This window comes from Ictidomys tridecemlineatus, unplaced genomic scaffold (genome assembly GCF_052094955.1).
Source record: "Ictidomys tridecemlineatus isolate mIctTri1 unplaced genomic scaffold, mIctTri1.hap1 Scaffold_1448, whole genome shotgun sequence".
NCBI lineage: Eukaryota > Metazoa > Chordata > Mammalia > Rodentia > Sciuridae > Ictidomys > Ictidomys tridecemlineatus.
The window spans coordinates 53,683-75,328 of NW_027521282.1; the positions used below are offsets into that span (position 1 = coordinate 53,683).

The following is a 21,646-nucleotide window of genomic DNA, read 5'->3' on the forward strand; positions in this document are numbered from 1 at the left end:
GGACTGAATTCTGAACAAATTATAAATGTTATCTTAAGTTCTAAGAAAACCATTCCCTCTGGCCTTAAGTTCTTTGACTCCATTTTCTCATTTGGAAAACAGCTCTGTGGTGTTTCTCTACAGGTAGTGAATGGGCAACAAATACAGCTTGTAAACTTCCTGATAAATGAATACTTTATCTCATAGCCCTGGAAGCAACCCTGACGTCTTAAATTATGTAATCCTGGTATTACATTATATTAGTCTGGCTCATATAAAATGTAAGCTACAAAAATATCAAAGCTAAGAAAAAATATTTAATCATGCTTTTACATGCAGAAAGAGGATGCATGCATTGCCAAGACTCCATAGAACAAGCTCAAACGAGAGCAACAATGCCTCAGTTATTAGAGAGGGCAATGGCCTGAAGCAGTCCTAAGGAACAAAGATTACTTGGTCCATGCAAGAGTCAATATTTAAGCATACAATGAGTAATTCCCGCTTTAAGTTCATGAACATATTTCTTTTCAAGAACTTCTTTTTGGTTACAAATTTCATTTGTGGTCTTCCTACCTATAATCCATGAACCTATGAATGAACAAAACGTTGAAATATGAAACTCTCCAGTAAACAAAAATGTCAGTACAGACTTAATTCTGACTAGACCATCTCAATAAGGTTACACAAGACTTGTACTGTACTTCTCAGTCTCCAAAAATACTCATTTATCTACCCTGGCTAAAGCAACAGATTGAATGTTCTACAAAGATCTGTGGTAAATGCATGAATGACACCTCCAGACTATATCAAATCATGGGGCTCTTAACTTTAAATCATTATTATTTAAAATCCTCTGACAAGTAAAGTGCCTCTTTGGGAGAATGAACCTCATATTCCACATTAGAATCATTTAAATTCAAATGAATATTATTGTTGCTAATAGAAACTTCATTTCTAAATATTTTTTTCAAATGTTCTAGTCATCCTATAAGCTAAAAATAACCATTAAATTATATTAATGCTAGCTTTGTGATCTTGAGCAAATCACTTAATTTTCTGCACCTTAATTTTCTTATCTGTTAAATGAAAATGGGATTGGGTGACGTTTTAGGTCCTTTAGAAAATAAAAACAAATAATAATTGTTTTCATTTATGTCATTTTAATTAAAGATGTGAAAAATGTAACCAAAGATTCTGTAAAACATTAAGTCTAAAAGAAATTGAACCACAGCCAAGAATTTTTGTAAACCCCAAATCCCCTCTCGATAGCACCAAACAATTGAGTTTTACAGAGTTAACTATGAAAAAGGTAAATTTCTTATTAGTAAAACTGATAACCTCCTGGGCTAATTTAATTCATTCCCTACTTGCCAACCAGAAAAGTATGATTTCTACCTTTCTGGTTTAACAGCATAATATTAGAAACTTTAAGGCCTACTCTTGTCTCATCTCTTATATACATGAAAACAGTGAGGCTCACTCAAAAAAAGAATACTTATGGGCATTCTCATCCATAGCCTACCTGCCTGCCCCTCTATCGGGTATACTGTATTTTCTCTTGCCTTTGTCTTACTTGCAATAAACTGCTCTAATAACCTCCCCACCAAAAACATAAAATCCACGAACAAAAAAACTACATAATTCATATTGTCTTCCAACACCCACAGAAAGGGTCTTAGAGTCAACTCAAGCAAACTTCTCCCCTGCGCCCCACCCCCACTGAAATCAACATACCATATTAAAAATGTGTGATTATTGGTCCACATTCAGACTTTGAATGAACGAATGAAGTGGCTTGTCTCCCACAGTTAGGGCAATGTAAAATCTAAAGACATACACCAAAAAAGTAAAATACTACTCATGACAGGCTCTATGTATTGATAAATAAGTGCCCTGTACATGAAAATAATTTGTGTTCCAGTCCTGCCACTTTCTGGCTATAGGACAGCAGGCAAATAACTAAAATTCACTCCCTGTGGTTTTACGCCACTGTAAGGTGATGATGATATTATTCACCTTGCAGGGATCTCGTGAAAGTTAAATTAGACACATAAAAATGTCCTGGCACAAGCCAACCATGGAATAGGCAAAAGACACTAAAAGACATGCCATCTGCCTTACAAAACTTCTCCCTTCCCTCAAGGTAAGTTGAACAGAATCCAATGCAACAGATAGCTGCCATATTTTTCACTGGGCTGTCAGTTCCCCTTAGGCACAGAATATTTCTGATTCATCTCTGCATGCTAGTACCCAGCAGATTGAAAACATAATGAACGTTATTCAATGGGGAAAATGAGAATTCTTTGGGTCTGAGGATGTTAATATTATACCAGACCCAGTGAAAGAAAATTCCAATTTTCAGTTTGGCCAAATAGGTAAGTGTTTACTACAAGCTTCTATGTGGTTCAAAACAAATAAGCTATTCTGAATTCTAATAATTACATTCTCTAAAATATAAAAAACTCAATTGCCCTAAAGCTCTCAATTTTAGTCTTGAAAAACCAATTCTTTCCTAAACAATGGAGTGGGTAACCACAGAAACTTGTGGAATCTTTTTTCCTAGAAAACACGAAGAACAGGAAAGAAGCCAGTCAGTCTGGAAATGGCTTCAAAATCTGCCGATAAGCAAGAAGTTGGGCTGAGTTAGATGCCCCTTGAAGGGTTCCTCCAGACCTATGCCACTAAGAAAAATAATTCTAATAATTCTGTCATTTATGTCCAAGAAAATAAAATAAATCTAACATCTCCCAATACAGTCATTTGAAATTATTTTATTTGGATCTAGTGATGCTTTTACAAACCCATTTTCTTCTTAAATTATAGTAAACTGTACTAAGCTCTTAATTTGAATATGAGCTCTTCTTAATAATACAGAATAGAAATTGCACTTAACACAGTAAACAAAATTATTTATTCATTTCTCTTTTTCAGTCTATTTCATGACCTTAAATCTACTCATCCCCAAAGCCTTATAAGAAATACTATTTCCCCCAAAATACATCACTCTATTTTTTCCATTTACAGATGTCCAAGGCATTCATTACCCAAATCACATTGCGCAGGTGATTAGTATATGATATCTTCTATTTTCATCTGATTCACAAGTAACAGTCTATTTCTCCCCAGCTGAACTGTAAGCTCAAAAGCCCAAGTTTTGGAGCCCTCATATTTAAACTGAATTCAAGGTAAGTACTTATTCATCATTAAGTTCTTATTGGCTCACAGGTTGAGTTTAAGCAAAAGGAAAATGTAAAAGCAATACTATTTAACTCTGCACACTGAGCACCTGTATGAAGTTTTGGCAAAGCAGACACTCCACAAAGTCAAAAATAAAGCTTCTCAGACTACTATATATTGGCACTTGCCACTTAGCTGCAACTAACATAGTTGAAGGTTAAGACACACAAGGGACCCAGAGTTAAAGATGCAATTGGTTTAGCTGCTACCCTATAAAGAATGAGCAGCTATCAAGGACGGTCCATTCACATACAGATGGCAGCTACTATAGAAAAGCAGAAAGCACAGCACCTTCCCCAGAAAACAGGGCTATGCATGTTCCGATTTTACATGGAATCCATTATTCATTCTGTCAGACTAAGTCAGTTAAATGGCAACAAACAGAAAGGAAAGAGTGTTAGAAAATTACAGTGTAATAACATGACTGTAAAACTTGTATTTTCTCACTGTTCATAATCCAAAGAACACATCTAGATCAGACCAATGGGCTCAAAAGCTCAATCTTAAGTGCATTCCACACACTCATACAGAGAGGCAGACCCCTGGTCCTTTCTCCACATATTAAATGAAAACTTCTGGTCCCTACTATGTGTCAGGTACTGTCTAAGGCATTGGCACTTTATCAAACATGCAATTCTAGTAACATTATATAAAGTCTCAGCTTCATATTTTAGAGGGAAGACACCTCAGGCTTGGCCCAACCTCTTATTTGAGCAAGAAGAAACTCAAGGCACAGAGAGGATAACCTCGCTGGTTACTGTGGCTTTATGAGAACAAAGGCAGGAGTAGAAAACAAACTTTTTATCCATCCCTCCCCAGTAATAAAATTTACTTTTTCTACTAAGCAAGTATTTCTATATGCTTCCTACACACCAGACAGTATGCAAGGTACCAGATACACAGGATTCTGACCCTGGTGCTGTCCTCAAAAGGCACAGTCTAACAACAAGGCAACAGACAGAAACAGCAAACCATATCTCTAATTGTTTAGGACTTCAATTTTTAAAAAAATTAATAATAAAGTTGTAATAGTTTGTTGTAGACTCTTAATAACCCCATGAAGATAAAATCTAGATCTTACTACTCCTGTCATATAGATTGAGAAACTGAAGTATGGAGTGAATAAGGGACTCTACTAAGGTCATCTCCAGTGGCAGCAAAATGCCTAGAAACCAAGTTTATTTACTCCAAGGTAGACATTCTTTTCACACTAGATGGAAAAAAAGCAGATGTTCTTTTTATGTTCAGTTCCTTTCTGACCAAGAGCACACATTTGCAAGACTGCATGCAGAACAACCTGTGGTTGTGAAAGCAAATTTAACTGGCTGTGAGGTGTCATCAGCTGAGGTTAGTTATTTGATGACTGAGTAATCACCCAACAAGACATTGTAAGTAGCATTCTTAAAGTGCCCTTTATATATACAAAGAATAGATGGAAACGGTCCTATCCTTCGGGGAATTAATATGTAGAAAATGGGTATATAAATATTTCAACAAAAAGTGACAAAATTAAATAAACTACAAAAGTAGAATAATCACAAACAATTGCAAATTTAACAAACTAAATGTTTTGCAGAACTTCTAAGAAGACCTGCCAAGAAACTGATAATTCAAGAGTTAAATAGAAAAGAGAAGCCTGTATAGGAGATGACACATGCCAGTCTTCTGATTATTGAAATACAGGCTCTTACTAAAAAAATGTTCACCACACTTAAGTAAAATATCAACTTCCTAATTCCTTCATTTCACTTTCCACCATTAGTCAAAATAATTATACAAATATTCCATTTCCCTTCTTCTAGGAAAGTTATTAATTTTGTAATCTTCTCTATTCAAAAGAAATGAATTTCCATCAGTGTGACTTTAGCTAAAAGGGTAAAACTGTGTGATCTCATCGCCCTTTATTCTTCTATCCTCTTTTAGTTGCAACCTAAATGAAATTAATGATCATTTTTCTCTGGTGCACAGTAAAATTTATGTACACATTCAAGAAGAGCAATTTTAACATTAACTTTAATTGTTACTTAATATCATATTTTATTCATACTACTAAACATCATCATGGTCTCATAAAAAGATACAACTATTTTAAACTTAAGCACACTGTAGAATTATTAACAAATTAGACAAAGTTAAAAAGAAACAAATACTAGTAATTTTCAGTTAATGACAGGAAAAATTACTTTAAGAATGAGCTACAGGGGCTGGTGTCATGGCTTGGTGGTAGAGCAGTTGCCTACCATGCGTAAGACACTGAGTTCAATCCTCAGCACCACCTAAAAATAAATAAATAAAGGTATTGTGTCCATCTTCAACTAAAAATATTTAAAAAAAATAACAGGCTATAAAGTAAAAATTATAATCATGCTACCAAAGTAGTAATATTTATTTTAAAAATACAACTCAGGGGAGAAAAAAAATCTCTTAGTATTCCTGCATTTACTCAGGGGATTCAAACTTAGAGCCAGTTACCTTTCTTTGAAATATTTGGTGAATTTTACAGGCTGATAAGTAGCAATTTCCAGAACCACCACAGCAGGTTTCACTAGAATTACCACAAGCATATCAAAAAATTATTTCATCATATCTTTTAGTTCTTAAAACTTAATTTCATCACAAGAAGACATATTTTAATAAATACCAGTTTAAAATCTAAATTTGAAGCAAAAGCATAGTAACTTGTTTAGGGAAGAGAGAAGCTGGGCTTGAATTCATGTTTAGGTCCTTAAGACAATGACTTGTATGTCAAATTGGATTCTAAAAGTTTAAGGGAGTAATTAAACATGCAGCGACAGTGACATCTAGTGTTAACAGCTGCAAGCCAACTACACTACTATTAAATCCTCAAATGCTGAAGAACTATCCAAAGCTTCTCTTTAAGAACAAACAGAACTTCTGCATTATATTAAAAAATAATAATAATAATAACCAAAATGGTTCCATAGATTTCCTTCCAGACATTAAAAAGCCTTACTGAAAAAAAAAGAGTAAATTAAAGACCAAAAAGTAAATGCATTATTTATTTCACACAGTCAACATCTCCAACTTTCTCCCTTCGTTTAGGAGAGTAATGAATGCACAGGTAGTCTGGAAGGTGTTCTGATAAGAGTTTCACAATCTTTTAAACTTTCGCCTATATGATTAAAGATACTGCACAGATAGTAAATACTCGATAACACATCAGGAAAAAAGAATGTAGGACATTTCAGGAATACTTGAAGAAGACACAAAGAAAAAAGAATAGTTACTGCAGTGAGAAACAAGTCTATATTTCAGCCCTGGCTTCCTTGCTTTATATTTGTTGATTTGAAAGGTCAACTTTGTAATCAGTTGATATTTTTGCCCAAGGATTTAGAATTTGGCAGCACAGGTTAATTCATTATACCATTTTTATAGTTTTATGCTATAGATGAATCTGTAATAGTAAGCAAAATTTCGACAATTATTTTTGGCCAGGACAATTTTGTGTAAAAAGAAAAGTTAGCATTAGATGAAGCTTACTTACCTATTTGTTTTGGAAAGTTCGTCCTTTCCCCTTTTAACTCCAAAAATTCTTGTGATCAAGGAACTAAAGAGAAGAGTGGATGAATTTCTCACCTATTATAAAAATAAACACACAATATGGGTCAAGGAATATTTATGGCATGAAATCAACATGTATAATGGTCAACTAGGTATTCCAATCATTATACCATTGGCTAGTGTAGGACTAAAGAAAACATGGTTTGTTTTCACAAAATGAGACAACTTTAAAAAAAAAAAAAACTTAATAGTAATTGACTCAATGAACTCTTAAATTAAGCCCTAACTCCAAACACAATATAGTTTTTTCCTATTCTAATATTATCAATTGATTTCATTTTGTCCTTGAATTGAATCATCAAACAGTACTTTAAGAAAAAAAAAAACTATTTTTCATATCCTTCCTGACAACGATTATTCTAGACCTCAACTCTTTTCACTTATTTTTCTGTACTTACCTACCTGTGAGAAAATACTTGTAAGACTTAATTTCAAAGAATCCATGTAATAAATAGTCAAGAAAATACTTAATATTCCAAATGCCATTAACTTCACAATGCCAATAATATAGCCAAGGGATATTAACCCTAAAATTATATGATAGAACTGATTAATAAAAACAAGAGGCAAGAATAATGTTAATAAACTTGGATCATTTCTCCAAGACACTACAGAGTATGTTTTCCAAGCCAATGCATCAAGATACTTTGGAATTTCACGACAATGTCTTGAATATTCTAGCATTATTGGTCTTCCTCAATCACCTTGCCAAATCAGAGTAGAGAGGTTTAAGTATGTACTGCCTTCCTTATGGTGTGCAAGGCAATATACCAGCACCACAGAGAATACCTAGAAATAGAAGACACACAATTGCTGCCATCATAGAGCTTATTTTCTAATTAGGTAAGTGATCATATGGTATGTTAAGTAGCAATATAATCAGAAAAGTCATTAAAAGTAATAATGCAGGCTGGAGCCATAGCTCAGTGGTAGAGCTCTTGCCTCACACATGTGAGGCACTGGGTTTGATCCTCAGCACCACACAAAAATAAATTAATAAACAAAGATTTTTTTTTTAAAAGTAATAACTTGAGATTTAGAAAACCACTTCCTGAAACCATTGCATAAGGGTCACAAACTCAAACGCCCAGTAGAAGCAGGGAGCAACAGAGGCAGCAGTGGACTGTGTCTAATGTAGTCCCTGCTCAGCTTCAGCTGACTAGCTGCCATGAAGGAATGCAAGCCTAATGTTGCCAGATCTTCTGCTTTTTTAACAGAAGCCAGAAACATGATTTTTATGTGAAATCTCACTATTTTGAAATGTTGGCAACAAATTAAAGAAAAGGGGAAGTGGAAAAATGACCATAGAGTCCAAATAAAATTCATACCAAAATTGCAATGAAACCCTAATCTTGGACAGATCTACTTAGGTCCATTCAATAGTCAGCAAACATTAATGGAGTCCCTACTACATGCCCTGCCTAATATGCCCAAACTGTAACAAATAGATCCATCCTGTCAATATCAGTATCACCTCTGCCTAGCACAGGTCTTGATTATCTTACCCAGTCTCAGAAGGCTTGGTAAGGACATTTAGGACACCATTACTTCCCTCAAATCATAACAATGATAAAACACAAAAAGAAAGGTTAAAAGTAGGGCTCAGTGATAGAGTGCTTGCCCAGCACCACAAGTAATAACAAAAAAATAAACAAAACACAACAGAAACACAATTCCATTTTGCCCTAAACCAAACTCTCTGACAAAGGCTGCCAGATGCACTAAAGTTAAACATCTGGAGATGTTGAGAATACACACTTTAAACAAAACCATAGGGGCCTGTTTCACAAAGTGAACAGGCACAAAACAGAAATAAAATTCTTTTTTTTTAATCAATAGACTGAGGGCAGGAGACAGATAATGCATTTTAGTAATATTAATATGGACAAATGAAGCCGGGTGCAGTGACACACGCCTGTAATCCCAGAAAGGCAGGGGGACCACAAGTTCAAAGGCTGAGGCAGGGGGACCACAAGTTCAAAGCCAGCCTCAGCAACTTACTGAGGCCTGAGCAGCTTAGTAAGACCCTGTCTCTAAATTAAAAAAAAAAAAAAAAAGATGAACCAATGGGTATCAATACTATCAGCTTGATCCATCCTGCATTGGCTGAATGTTTGTGCCTCCTTCCCCAAATACATATGTAGAAATCCTAACCTTCAAAGTGATGGCTTTGGGAGGTGGGGTACTTAGGATATGATTAGGTTATGAAATCTTTACCCTTATAAATGGGATATTAAATGCTCATATTAAAGAGACGAGAGAGAGAGAGAGAGAGAGAGAGAGAGAGAGAGAGAGAGAGAGAGAGAGATCCATTGCCCCTTTTAACCTTTTACAAGATAAGGCACCTTCTATGAACCAAAAAGCAGGCCCTCATGAGACACTGAATCTGCTGGCACATCGATCTTGGATTTCCCAGCCTCCAGAACTATGAGAAATAAATTTTTGCTGCTTATAAGTCACCCATTCTGTGGCATTTGGTTATACCAGCTCAAACAGACCAAGAAATCCATTATAAAATTCCTCCATTTAGTAGCCAATTATGATCAATACCTATTCTGATACATATAGCAAAACGGTGATACTCTATCAGAACTTCTGCATTAATTACTTAACATTCCCAGAAAAAAATTTTAAAAACTTTCCCTAATCATCTATTTGGTTACCCTGTTCACTCAATACAGAATTATTTGCATGTATTAACCAATTTTCCATTCAGGGCAGAGCAAACCTCCAAAAGTAATCAATTGATGATACTTGGTTTTAATATTTTAAAAATGACTTTCCCTTCTTTGAGATACAATACACATACTGTAAAATTCACCATTTTGAAGTATACAAGTCAGTGGTTTTTACTATATTTCTAAAGTGGGAGACTATCACCACTAAATCAACAATATTTTCACAGCCCCAAAATGAAACCCTGCACACATTAGTCATCATTTTCCCTCCACCCATAGGAGGAAAGCACTGATCTATTTCTGTCTCTAAATATTTGCCTATTCCAGACATTTCATATACATAGGATCATGAAACAGATGGCCTTTTATGTAAGCCTTCTTTCACTCAGCACAATATCCTCAAGATTCACCCATATTCTAACATTTTTTGATATGTTCTTCCTTTTTATGGTAATATCCCATAATAGAGATATATCACATTTTTTAAATCTGTTCAGCATTTGATGGGACATTTGGCTTGTTTCCCATTTTTTGGCTATTATGGATAATGCTACTAAAAACATCTGTGCACAAATTTTTGTATCAACATGTTTTCATTTCTCTTAGGTATACATCCAGAAGTAGTATGGTAAATTATTACAGTAACTCTGCTTGTAGGAACTGCCAAAATGGTGGTACCATTTTATATTCTGATTAGCAATATATTAGGGCTTCAATTTCACCAATTCTGTGATTCTGCACATCTTCCTCAATACTTTTATTGTCCATCTTTTTAATCTTAGTGAGTACAAAATGGTATCTCATTGTGGCTATGATTTGCATTTCCCTAATGACGCTAAACATCTTTTTATGTACTTATTGACCATCTGAATATCTTTTTTGGGGAAATATATTCAAATGAACTGTCCATTTTTTTAATTGGGTTGTCTTTTTATTATTATTGAGTTCTAAGAGTTTTCTGTATATTCTTAATTTTGATCAAGTCTAATTTACCTATGTTGTTTTCTGTTGCTTGTACCTTAGGTGTTGTATCTAAGACACTGTTAACCCACTCCAAGGTACAAAAACTTACACAAGTTTTCTTCTAAAATTTTTATAGCTCTTACATTTAGATTTTTTATCCATTTTTAGTTCCTCAAACATGAAATTCATTCCCTTGCATTATAGCTATCTAATGGTACTAGTACTATTGGTTGAAAGAACTATTCTTTCTCCATTGATCTTTGAGCACTATTTTTTAAATTTTTTGTGGAGATTTATTTCTGGACAATCAATCCTATTCCATGATTTATATGTCTATCCTGATGTCAAATCCATAATCAAATTTACTACTGCTTAGTAGTAATTTTTGAAATTGGGGCCTATGAGCCCTTTGACTTTTTTTTCAAGATTGTTTTGTCTAGTATGGGACCCTTGTATTTTTTTTAACATATATTAGGACCAAAATATTAATTTATGCCAAAAAATATTCAGATGGAATTTTGACAGAAATTATGTTGAATCTGTAGATCAATTTGGGGAATATTATCATCTTAATGATAGAACATCTTCCAATAATGAACATGGGATATCTGGTCCTCTTGCATTTCTCTGAATAATGTTTTCAGATTTTCAGTGTGAAAGGTTGCACTTTTTCTGTTAAATTAATTTCCTTTTAAAAAATATTTCTATTAGTTATTGATGGGCCTTTATTTATTTGTTTATATGTGGTGCTGAGAATAGAACCAGTTTCTCACACATGCTGGGCAAGCACTCTACCACTGAGCCACAACCCCAGCCTCATCTTCTGTTAAATTTATTTCTAAAGTATTTTATTCTTCTTTATATTTTTATTAGTGCATTATAGTTATACATAATAGTGGTATTCTTTGTGACATGTACATACATGCATATATTGTAATTTACTCCATTTCATTCTCTAGATTTCCCCTTTCCCTCCCTTCCTCCTTTCCTGAATCCCCTTTCTCTACTGATCTTTCTTCTATTTATTTTATTACCTTTATTTATTTAATTTTTATTAGGTGCATTATAATTATACATAAAAGTGTGACTCATTGTGATATATGCATACAGCACATAGCATAATTTAGTCCATTTAGTCTTCCTCCACTCCACCCTGCCCTTCAATGACTTTCTTCTATTACACTATTCTCCCTTCTGTTTTCTTCAGATTCCCTTTTATTATTCCTTATTTCTCTTCACTTCCACACAGGAGAGAAAAGATTTGACCCTCGTCTCCCTGAGTCTGGCTTATTCACTTAGCATGTTGTCCTCTAGTTATATCCATTTATCAGCAAACGATATAATTTCATTCTTCTTGATGGCTGAGTAGAACTCCATTGTGTACTGCCAGTGTCTCGGCTGGCACTGAATCACGAGCCACTACACAGCTTTGTAGATTCAAATAGCAATTCTTTATTCCCAAACTCACACTGGCCTCCAGCTAACACATTCTGCTCCAATCTCCAATATCCCGCCACCCCCAATCACCTACTCCACAGAGGCTTTTTCCAAATCCAATTTGAATCTCAATGGGAACACGCAGCAGGAACACCCTAATCCCAGCAGCAATAATCTTCAACCTCCAACTTCCCTAAAACCCCTATTGTCTTAAAGTGGGAATGCCTTAAACCCAAATTATCTTAAGCCCAGATACTTCCTCAAACCTGCAGGATACTTCCTCAAACCTGGATCCACCCTCAATCACCTTGAGCAGGGTTGCCTTTCTCAAACACACATGCAAGGTCACAGCGGATTTCAAAGGCAAGTCCATTTAACATGGGGTACGCTGGCAAGGATTTTGAATCGTCATTCCTACTTGGCAATGGCCCTCAGCAGTGTACATATGCCATACATTTTCTTCTCTTCTTTTATTCTTTTTTAAAAATTCTTTTTGAATTCATGTTTGAACTATTCATTGCTCAAGTAAAAATGACTTTGATACTTTTATCTTGTATTCAGCCACCTCATTGAACTTGTTTATTAGCTCTAATTTATGTGAGTGTGTTCCTTAGGATTTTCTACATAAAAGATCATGGCATCAGAAAATAAAAACAGTTACACCTTCCTTTATTACATCTTATTTTGGCCTGATTGCCCTAGTTAGGAGTTCTAATGTAATGCTGAACATAAGTGGCAAGAGTGTATACCTTTGACCTTTTACTGATCTTAAGGGAGAGCTTTCAGTTTTTCACCAGTAAGTATATGCTATGTTTTCCACTGCTGTTCTTGATCAGGTTGAGAAAATTCCATTCCTAGGTCATTGAGTGTTTTTAATCATGAAACGGAATTAGATTATTTTCAAATGCTTTTTTTCTACATCTGCTTAAACATCATTTAATTTTTGCCCTTTATTCATTACATGTTACATTAGCTGATTTCCTATGCTGAGATGTATACTGTTTTAAAACTGTAGAAGTTAAAAAACAGACCACTAAATAGTTATTATAAAGGGTCAGTTGGTCCCATTATTTTTGAGACTGTGGCAAGGCAAAACATCATGGCAGGGAGCATGTAGTAGAGCACAACTGTTTACCTTATGGGAGTCAGAAAGCAAAAGAAAAGAGAGGAGGGGTGTAGGTCCCAACAGGATTTTCGAGAGCAGGCCTCCATGACCTAACTTCCTCCCACTAGGCCCCACCTCCCAAAGGTTCTATTACTTCCCAATAGTACCACAGGATGGTGATCAAGCCTTTCACACATGGGCCTCTGGGGAAATTCTTAGATCCAAACTATAGCAACAGTAATACAATAAAAGCAAATTCCTTTGGGGAAAAATGAATGAAGGAGTATGCAAGTTAAAAAAAATTAAAGACAGAATTAGTGGTAAAGTTGAAAATGCAGAGATTAGAACAACTGTCAAATATTTCTACCTATAAATAATTCTTTTTATCAGGGAAAACCAGAATACTTCCTGCTCTCTACCTCTTTCTTCACTGAGTCTCCAACATATGGTTGGCAGGGACTTGGTAGTCAGCTGCAAAGTGACAACTGTTACCAAAGTATTTCTCTTCTATTCATTGAATAATTTTTTTCTTTCTTTCTTGGCATAAGAAAGCTTCTATATATAGACTTGTATAAGAGATAGAAGAATTTATTAGCTCTAATTTATTAGAAAATTAGGTTACACCAGGTTGTATGCGTGTGTACAAGCACATATGTACACTCATTTTTTAATTACATAACATATAAACTCCCTTAACAAATATTCAAAAAATATGAAAGGGGAGCCTACCCTGTGCAATTGCTATGTAGCATGATCACTGACACACCATACACCCCTAGTAGGCAGTCAAGGATAGGGTCAAGATACAACATTTTAATATTCTGTCCAGGGTATGTGATACAGGTTTAGAGCAGAAAGAGACATTTTTTGAAAACAATTAAATGAGATTTGAGTTCTAAGCCATGTGACTTTGAAGAAATCCTACACCTATAATCCAGAAAAACCATGCCATATTTTCTGGGCTTCTAAGGAGAAGACCAGCAATACTTGAGTTCTTGGTAACTGTCTTCCAAAGCTGTAAGATACTTCTCCCATGAGAGGTCAAAAGTAAAGAAAGGGTTTCCACTAATCCATACAGCATCTATAAGTGAATTAGAAAAAAATGTACCTCTTCCTCTGAGTAAATGAAGCTCCATTACAAGGCACATAGCATGATGAGTGGAGCACAGCTGGATTTCAAGACTACACAGCCCTAAGCCTGGAACCTTCATAGCAACTTCACAACTGCCAGAGGGCAGAGTCATTGGTGCCAACAAGACACAAAGTAACCGTGGCAGTGCTGCCAGGAAGATCTGAAAGTGTCTTTTTTGTATATTCCTCTGATATCCCCTGCATGCTGTGAATCAGAACTGACTTGAGAGAAGCAAGATAAAACTGTTCTAGATGAAAATATAACCTCAGGATGGGTCATAGGAGGACCCTAGTTGGGTTGCTTGGCAAGCTCTATTGGAAAGGCTGAGAGTTGCCTAGGGAAAGGCAATCAGGTGTCCAACAGTCACTAAACATAATAAAGAGAATCAGATGCTATTTTAAAAGAAAAACTGCCCAGAAAACTCTAAGGATCTATGCATATGTATCTATAAGTCATTTTATGTAACACTTGTCCAAGTTGGGTTAATGCCCCAAGGGGTAAACTCTGACCAACAAGAAACAAGCAATGGGACTCTTCTAAGAGGTAGTAGTTTCACATAGTAGAAGATGTACCATGTGACAAGACAACCAGCTCAGTTTTCTTGCAAGGTTAGGGCCTACTTGGTAGCATCTTTCCTCCTTTCTTGCCTTATTTATTGTTTTCTTTCATTCTTGCTGCTCTGGGTTTGTACCACTCAATAAAACCTTACCTCCAGTTGCTTTCTGAGGACACAGGGCCCAAGCCCTACAAATCAGCTAAAATGACCTTTTCTGCAATCCTATCACACACAAAACTGCTTTACCACACTTCAGATTCTGAAGTCAGACAGATAATAGTTGCACATTCTTAGACAAAGGTATTTCACGTCTCTTAGCCTTATTTTATTTATATATAAAATATGAAGTATAATAAAGTTTACTGAAATTAATCAATGTAATATAAATGATGCCAGGTACATTATTTATATTAGTATTTCCAGTGCTTAATATGTCATCTACTACACTGTAGGTATGCCTAATGCCTACAATGTTTACAATAGTACATTTTCTCTGTATTTAAAAAATTCCAACCAAGTAGCAAAGATTGAAAGATCTGTAAGGTCTCAATACAAATAGCCAGTAATCTGTAAAAACACATTAAATCTATACATGAATGCTCTCTGAAAAATGGCCCTTTACTGCAAATAATTCACTTTACCTGGGTTTTTGCCTCTCCAACTTATCAGGAAAAACAATTAAGTCAAAAGTACAGATGTAGCCAGCTTTAGGCACAATATATTCCTGAGAGGATGCACACAAATCAAATTTCTGTAAATCAAACCATATTTCACAAGCACTAGGGGAAAAAACACCCTTTAAAATGACTTCAACAAATAATGCTATAGTAAACTGTTACTGTAAAATGAAGGTTTCTTCATAGCCGGTGATTATGTTGACTTATAATTTCATTAGGTTTTCATAAGAAAGGAAATACAGCAATCAGCATATGGCAACATGAGCTCCCTCCCACCCCACATGAAGTCCCATGCTTGCTCAGGACTCTACAAGCAAGAAGATCATCACCAGAACTGAACACAGCCAATGCTATGCCTGGAGTCTGTGAAACTGTGAGCTAAATAAACCTTTGTTGTTATAAAGTTAAAAAAATTTATGGCAACAGTATAGATTGTCACAGGTATGATGTTACTTTGTCTGACAAAGCAAGAACAGCAAACAGAAACAAAATATTCCTATACAACCAGTGTTCAAAAGGAAGATTCCAGTTAATAAAATTATCATAAGCATTTATATTATTACAAGCTTTTGTGGATATATATATGGATATGGATAGTATTCATGCATAAAACTCACAGGATAAAAAATATGCATCAGAATCATGATAACTCTGTGGTGGCTTAACAGGTAACTCATTTTAAAGGTTTCTCTTATGTTTTCCTTTATTTAAAAAAATTTTTCAGGCATATGCATTACTGTTTTGGGTCTCACAAATGGACTTCCACAAAGGAATCATTTGTTTCTGACACTTTTGGCTTTCGCAAAAAGTTGGGAAAATCACCACATTTCACACTGCTAAAGCCCTTTCACAGAAAATATTTCTTGTATTATCTGGATTAGACTTGAAGAAAACAATATTAATATTGTTGGCAATCAGTTTTACCATCTCTAATTTTCCTGATGATCAAGCCACATTCCTACATCTCTGATTACACTGATGGTATACGGGTATTGTTCTACTTCCTATAAATGTAAAAGGTAAACGCTGTGCCTTCAAGGGCAGTTATGCAATGCTCCTAGACAGAATTCCAAAAGTCTGCATCTCTTACAAGAAGATGCCCAATTGTCTAGGCAAATGTTGGCAACTTTGAGGAGTGTTCCTCACACTGGGAGTCTGTGCCTTTGGCAGCCACTGCAACAGACTGAATCTCAATTAGAGGCTTATCATATTGGTACGGAATGGTTTGTGCAGCCTACTAATTGGAAAGCCTGCCTGTCTAGTAAATACTCCACTCTGTGGATTTTGTTTTGTTTGTGGGAGTTGTGGGTGGGGAGTTACAAAGGATTGAACTCAGGGGGACTTAACCACTTGAGCCACATCCCCAGCCCTACTTTACATTTTATCTAGAGACAGGGTCTCACTGAGATGCTTATGCCTCACTGTTGCTGAGGCTGGCTTTGAACTCATAATCCTCCTGCCTCAGATCTCCAGAGCTGCTGGGATCACAGGCATGCGCCACCACACCCCACCACTCTGTGGGTTTAAGACCTAGGTTCTTTGCTCCTCCCCTCCCCTTTGCCAAGCATTTTTGTAAAGCCACATGTCAAGCGCCTATGAATCATAGGTTATTGTCCTTTACTCTAGAAGACACAATGACATAGGAGAAAAAAAAATAAGGGTTTCTCCAAGGAATCATGAAAAAAGACACATGAAAGTTTCCTTTCTTAAATCTAAGAAGTATACTAGGTACTGCTCACAGTCTTTACAGAGTTCTAAGTCAAATGGTTTCTGGACAGTGTTATATTGAAAAAAAAGTGACTCAATATTTTGACTTCTATTTAATGTTTTGTGCTTGATTTTTCAACTTTTTTTATTTTAAAGATAGAGGGAGAGAGGAGAGAGAGAGAGAGAGAGAGAGAGAGAGAGAGAGAGAGAGAGAGAGAGAGAATTTTTAATATTTATTTTTTAGTTCTCGGCGGACACAACATCTTTGTTGGTATGTGGTGCTGAGGATCGAACCCGGGCCGCACGCATGCCAGGCAAGCGCGCTACCGCTTGAGCCACATCCCCAGCCCGATTTTTCAACTTTTGATAGAATATATTGGTACCACTCACTCAACATATGATATACAGAATCTACAACATCCAAAAAGAGATACATTAAGATACTAAGAAAGAGTTGGTCTGCTTCTAGATCAATATTACTAATCAGTAGGGAAATGCAAAGCAAAATCATAAAGGGATACCACTTCACACCCATCAGGAAGAACTATCATTTTAAAAAATGAAAATCCTAAGTGAAGACTTAAACAAATTGGAACTCTTGTGCATTGCTGATATGAACGTAAAATGATACTGTCTCTATGGAAGAGTTTGATGGTTCCTCAAAAAGTTAAACATAGAATTACCCTATAATACACCCAAATTAACTGAAAGCAGGGACTCAGATAACTTGTATGCTAATGCTCACTGCTGAATTACCATAATAAGTAAAATGTCGAAACAATCTATCAACAGATGAGTGGATAAAGAAAATAAAGTACACACATACAATGAAATGTTATGCAGACTTAAAAAGGAATAAAATTCTGACACGTTACAACTTGGTTGAAACTTAAAGACATTATATTAAACGAAATAAGCCAAACATAAATTAATAAATATTGTTATGATTCCACTTATAAGAGATATTAGGTCAGGTAAATTCATAGAATCCAAAGGTATTACAGAGGTTACCGGGGATAAGAAAATACAGGAAGTCAAAACTTAATGAGTATAGATCTTTTGTTGGGGATGACAAAAGGTTCTGAAAATGTGTAATGTGATGAATATTGTATACACTTATGCCAAGTTAAATGGTTAAAATGGCAAATTTAAAAAAAAAAGATAACTGACTTTAAACAAAAGTAATAACAACCTAGGGTAGGCTTACAACACACAAAAAAGTAAAATGTATAACAATAGCAGCATCAAGATAGGAAGAAGAAAAGGGAAGCAAAATATTAAGTTCTTATACTTTAAGTGGCACAGCAAAATATCACTCAAGGGTAGACTGTGATAAGTTAAAGTTATAGCTTACTGCACTAAAATAAAAGACTTTAGTCTAATAAACCAACAAAAGAGATAAAATGAAGCCATAAAACATCAAGAATCAAAATATAGTCTGATCCAAGAATTTATTCCCTAGAGAAATTCCTTGATAAAATGCAATATATATTTTTTTATCATCCAGTGAAAGGTTTATTAAAACTTAATCAGAGGTACAATTAAATCAATGAAAGTAAATGGCAAAAGCACTCACTGCCCAGACTGGTGAGGTAAAACCCAGAATTGCAGCCTTAGCTCCATCGGCAACATACGGAATGATATTTTCTCCTAGATGTGTATCTCTAAACAAGGCTCTGAGGATATTCAAAGCATGAACCTAGGACAAGAAGTTCAAAATTAGCTGTGAGTTAATAACTATGGTGATTCTAAATCTGTATATAAAATTATAAGAAGAAAGTAATAATATGCAAATGAAACAGTAGATTTAATAAAATAATAATTGATAAAAATAATTTTTAGACATTAGTAAGAACAATGTAATAAAAAAATTTGATCCAACGAACCTATGAGGAATCCTGAATCTAACAAACACATTCTTTTCAAGGAACATTTATTCTTTAAAATGGCCTCAAACAAGGAACATTTGTTTTTTAAAATGGCCTCAAATATAGGATTTCATTTTTATAACATTAAAGTAAAAGGTAAAACTAAAGTGTTAGAAATTAGGATTTTGGTTACTGTCAGGGAAAGAGTGCTGATTAGAAGAGAACATGAAGGGGCCTTGGTGTCCTAGAAAAGTTCTGCTTCTTTCTTGTTACACAAATGTGATCACTTTGTGAAGCTGTAATGACTTGCACACTGTATATTATAATTAAATCTAAAAATGCATATAAAATATGACAGGGACAGCATGAGAAAGGAAGAACATAAGCCAATCTCAATTATGAACCCAGTGAGAAGCATAAATATATATCCTTTCTAAAGAAAATTTAATAATGTATAAAAACATGTCAAAGTTGAGTTCATTCTCAGTATGCAAATATATTTAAAAATCAGCATAAGTGCTGGGAATGTAGTTCAGTGGTAGAGCAATTGCCTAGCGTGTACAAGGCCCTTCAATCCCCAGCATTGAAAACTACAACAAAAAGAATAACATGTAATTCATGATATTTGAAAATTCTAGGGGAAAACAAAACGTATTTATCTCAAATGATGCAGGAAAGCACTCAACAATTGTTTTTTTTTTTAATCAGATAAAGGACAGATTAAAAATTTCAACAAATAACAACAACATAAAGATGCCTGCTATCTCTATTTCTAGCAAAATTGTGCTACAGGTTCCAGCAGCAAAATAAGATAAATAAAAATTTTTAAAAGACTAAGCATTAGAAAGCTAACAAACTTAGGATTACCTACTAGGGATACAATTATCTATAAAGAAAATCCTAAGAATTTATAGACAAGTCATTAGTTGTATTATAGCAGTTCAGGTAAGTTGCTAAACATAAGTACAACAATCACCAAAAAATCAATTTCATTCTCACAGAGAACAACAGATAATATAAAATTTAGAAATATCATTTATAAGAAAAATATATAGAAATAAACCTCATAAAAGATTCATAAGACTTTTATGAGGAAAATATATGCATTCCTACCCACAAGGTATGAGAATTTCTGTTGCTTACCAGCACCTTGGTATTATGAGACCTTTACAGTTTTTACTTTTCTTTATGAAATGGCTCGGACTCGGGGGCCAGAGGCGGCACGACGCTGCGGGGGAGTGGGCAGCGCAGGCGGGCCAGGGGTCGGCGGGACCCAGGGACCGGGGAACCGGAGACCCGGCGCGGGAGCGCGGCTCGGGCGGGCAGGGGGCTCCGGCGCCGGGGGAGGATGTGCGGGCGGCGGGGCGCTGCCGCCGGCGCCAGGTCGGTGCGCCGAATGCCGGGAGCCGCGCCGGGGCGGGGGGGAAGGGGTCCGCGGCGCGGGGGGGGGGAGGGGTCCGCGGCGCGGGGGGGGGGGGGGGGGGGGAAGGGGTCCGCGGCGTGGGGGGGGGGAAGGGGTCCGCGGCGCGGCGGGCGGGGCCCCGGGGCCGGGCGCAACGGGCGGGAAGGTGCGGCGGCCTCAGGCGCGCTGGCCCGGGTGGGGGTCGGGTCCCGGGAGGCCCCCTCCTACCTTTGCCGGGTGCCACGTACACGGAGTAGAGCAGCGAGGACGAGAGCGAGAAGAAGAAGAGCGCGGCGAGCAGAGAGCGGCGCGGCAGCCACAGCAGCCCCCGGCGGGCGCACATGCTGCAGCCGGGCGGCCGCTTGAGGGCCGCGGCCTGCTCCTGCCGCTCCAGTGCGCCGCCGCCTGGGCCTCGGCCGCCGTCTCCGGAGCCTCGCGGGACGCCGCCGCCGCCGCCTCGCGGATCCCAGCCAACGGCCGCCGCGGGACGGGCCACATGAAGCGGGCGGGGCGACGGGGGCGAGGCTGGCGGTCGCACAGGGGCGGAGGGGCGGGACCAGTGCCGCTGGGCACCGTCGCAAAAGACCCGCGCTCGCCACCCGACCCCAGTCGTCCCCGCGGCCGCGCAGCGGCTTTAGGGAGTGTCACTAAATGACGACAGCCCCTCTCCCCGCGGGGCCACCGCCCAGGCTTGCAGGGAGCGTCTCTCAAGAGCCAGCCGGCTTCGCGCTCGGGCTCCTGGAGAAGGGGGCCAAGGGGCCATCTGCAAAGTCTGACCGTCTGATAGCCCACTGCAGCAGAAGAACTGGGATTGTAATGCTTGGGGGGCTCGGCTTTCATTCATTCGTTTATTTATTCATTCAATCAATTCATTATTTATTTATTGGATGCCAGATGCAGATGTTAGTGCTGAGAACAAAACAGAATAAATCTCTTGTCTTATTTGAACTTATATTCACGTGGAGGAGAATAAACGCAAGTCAATCAATAATTATCTGGTACTAATAACAGATATGAGCAAAATAAAACAGGAGGATGTGTTGGCAGCAGGCTACAGTAGACAAGGAAGGTCTCCCTAAGCAGCTGACATCAGCTGAGACCAAGGGTGAGAAAGAGCCAGCCACAAGTGAGGACAGAACAGTGCCACCAGGGGGAACAGCAGGGCAAAGGTCCTGAGGTGGAGAAAGCCCACTCTGGCCCCAGGTTGAACCCAAGGCCAGCAAGTGAAGTAGGAGACCTGTAGACAGGTGCACATCCCACGGAACAGGGAACCAAAGAGGAAACTGACATTGCTATAAGGAGAAGCAAGTCACGCCCTTCCAC

General features: G+C 37.1%; 1 protein-coding gene across 1 annotated transcript in view; it reads right to left on the reverse strand.

Moving 5' to 3' along the window:
- LOC144372675 (uncharacterized) overlaps positions 1-21,163 on the reverse strand; it is a 63,436-nt gene extending 42,273 nt beyond the window's left edge. Inside the window, exons 1-3 of the mRNA XM_078035974.1 lie at positions 20,552-21,163; positions 18,630-18,752; positions 6,722-6,813 (exon numbers count right to left, since the gene is read on the reverse strand). Of these exons, the coding sequence (XP_077892100.1) occupies positions 6,722-6,813; positions 18,630-18,752; positions 20,552-21,163 (827 nt within the window). The remainder of the gene's footprint in view (positions 1-6,721; positions 6,814-18,629; positions 18,753-20,551) is intronic.
- Between the last annotated feature and the right edge of the window lie 483 nt (positions 21,164-21,646).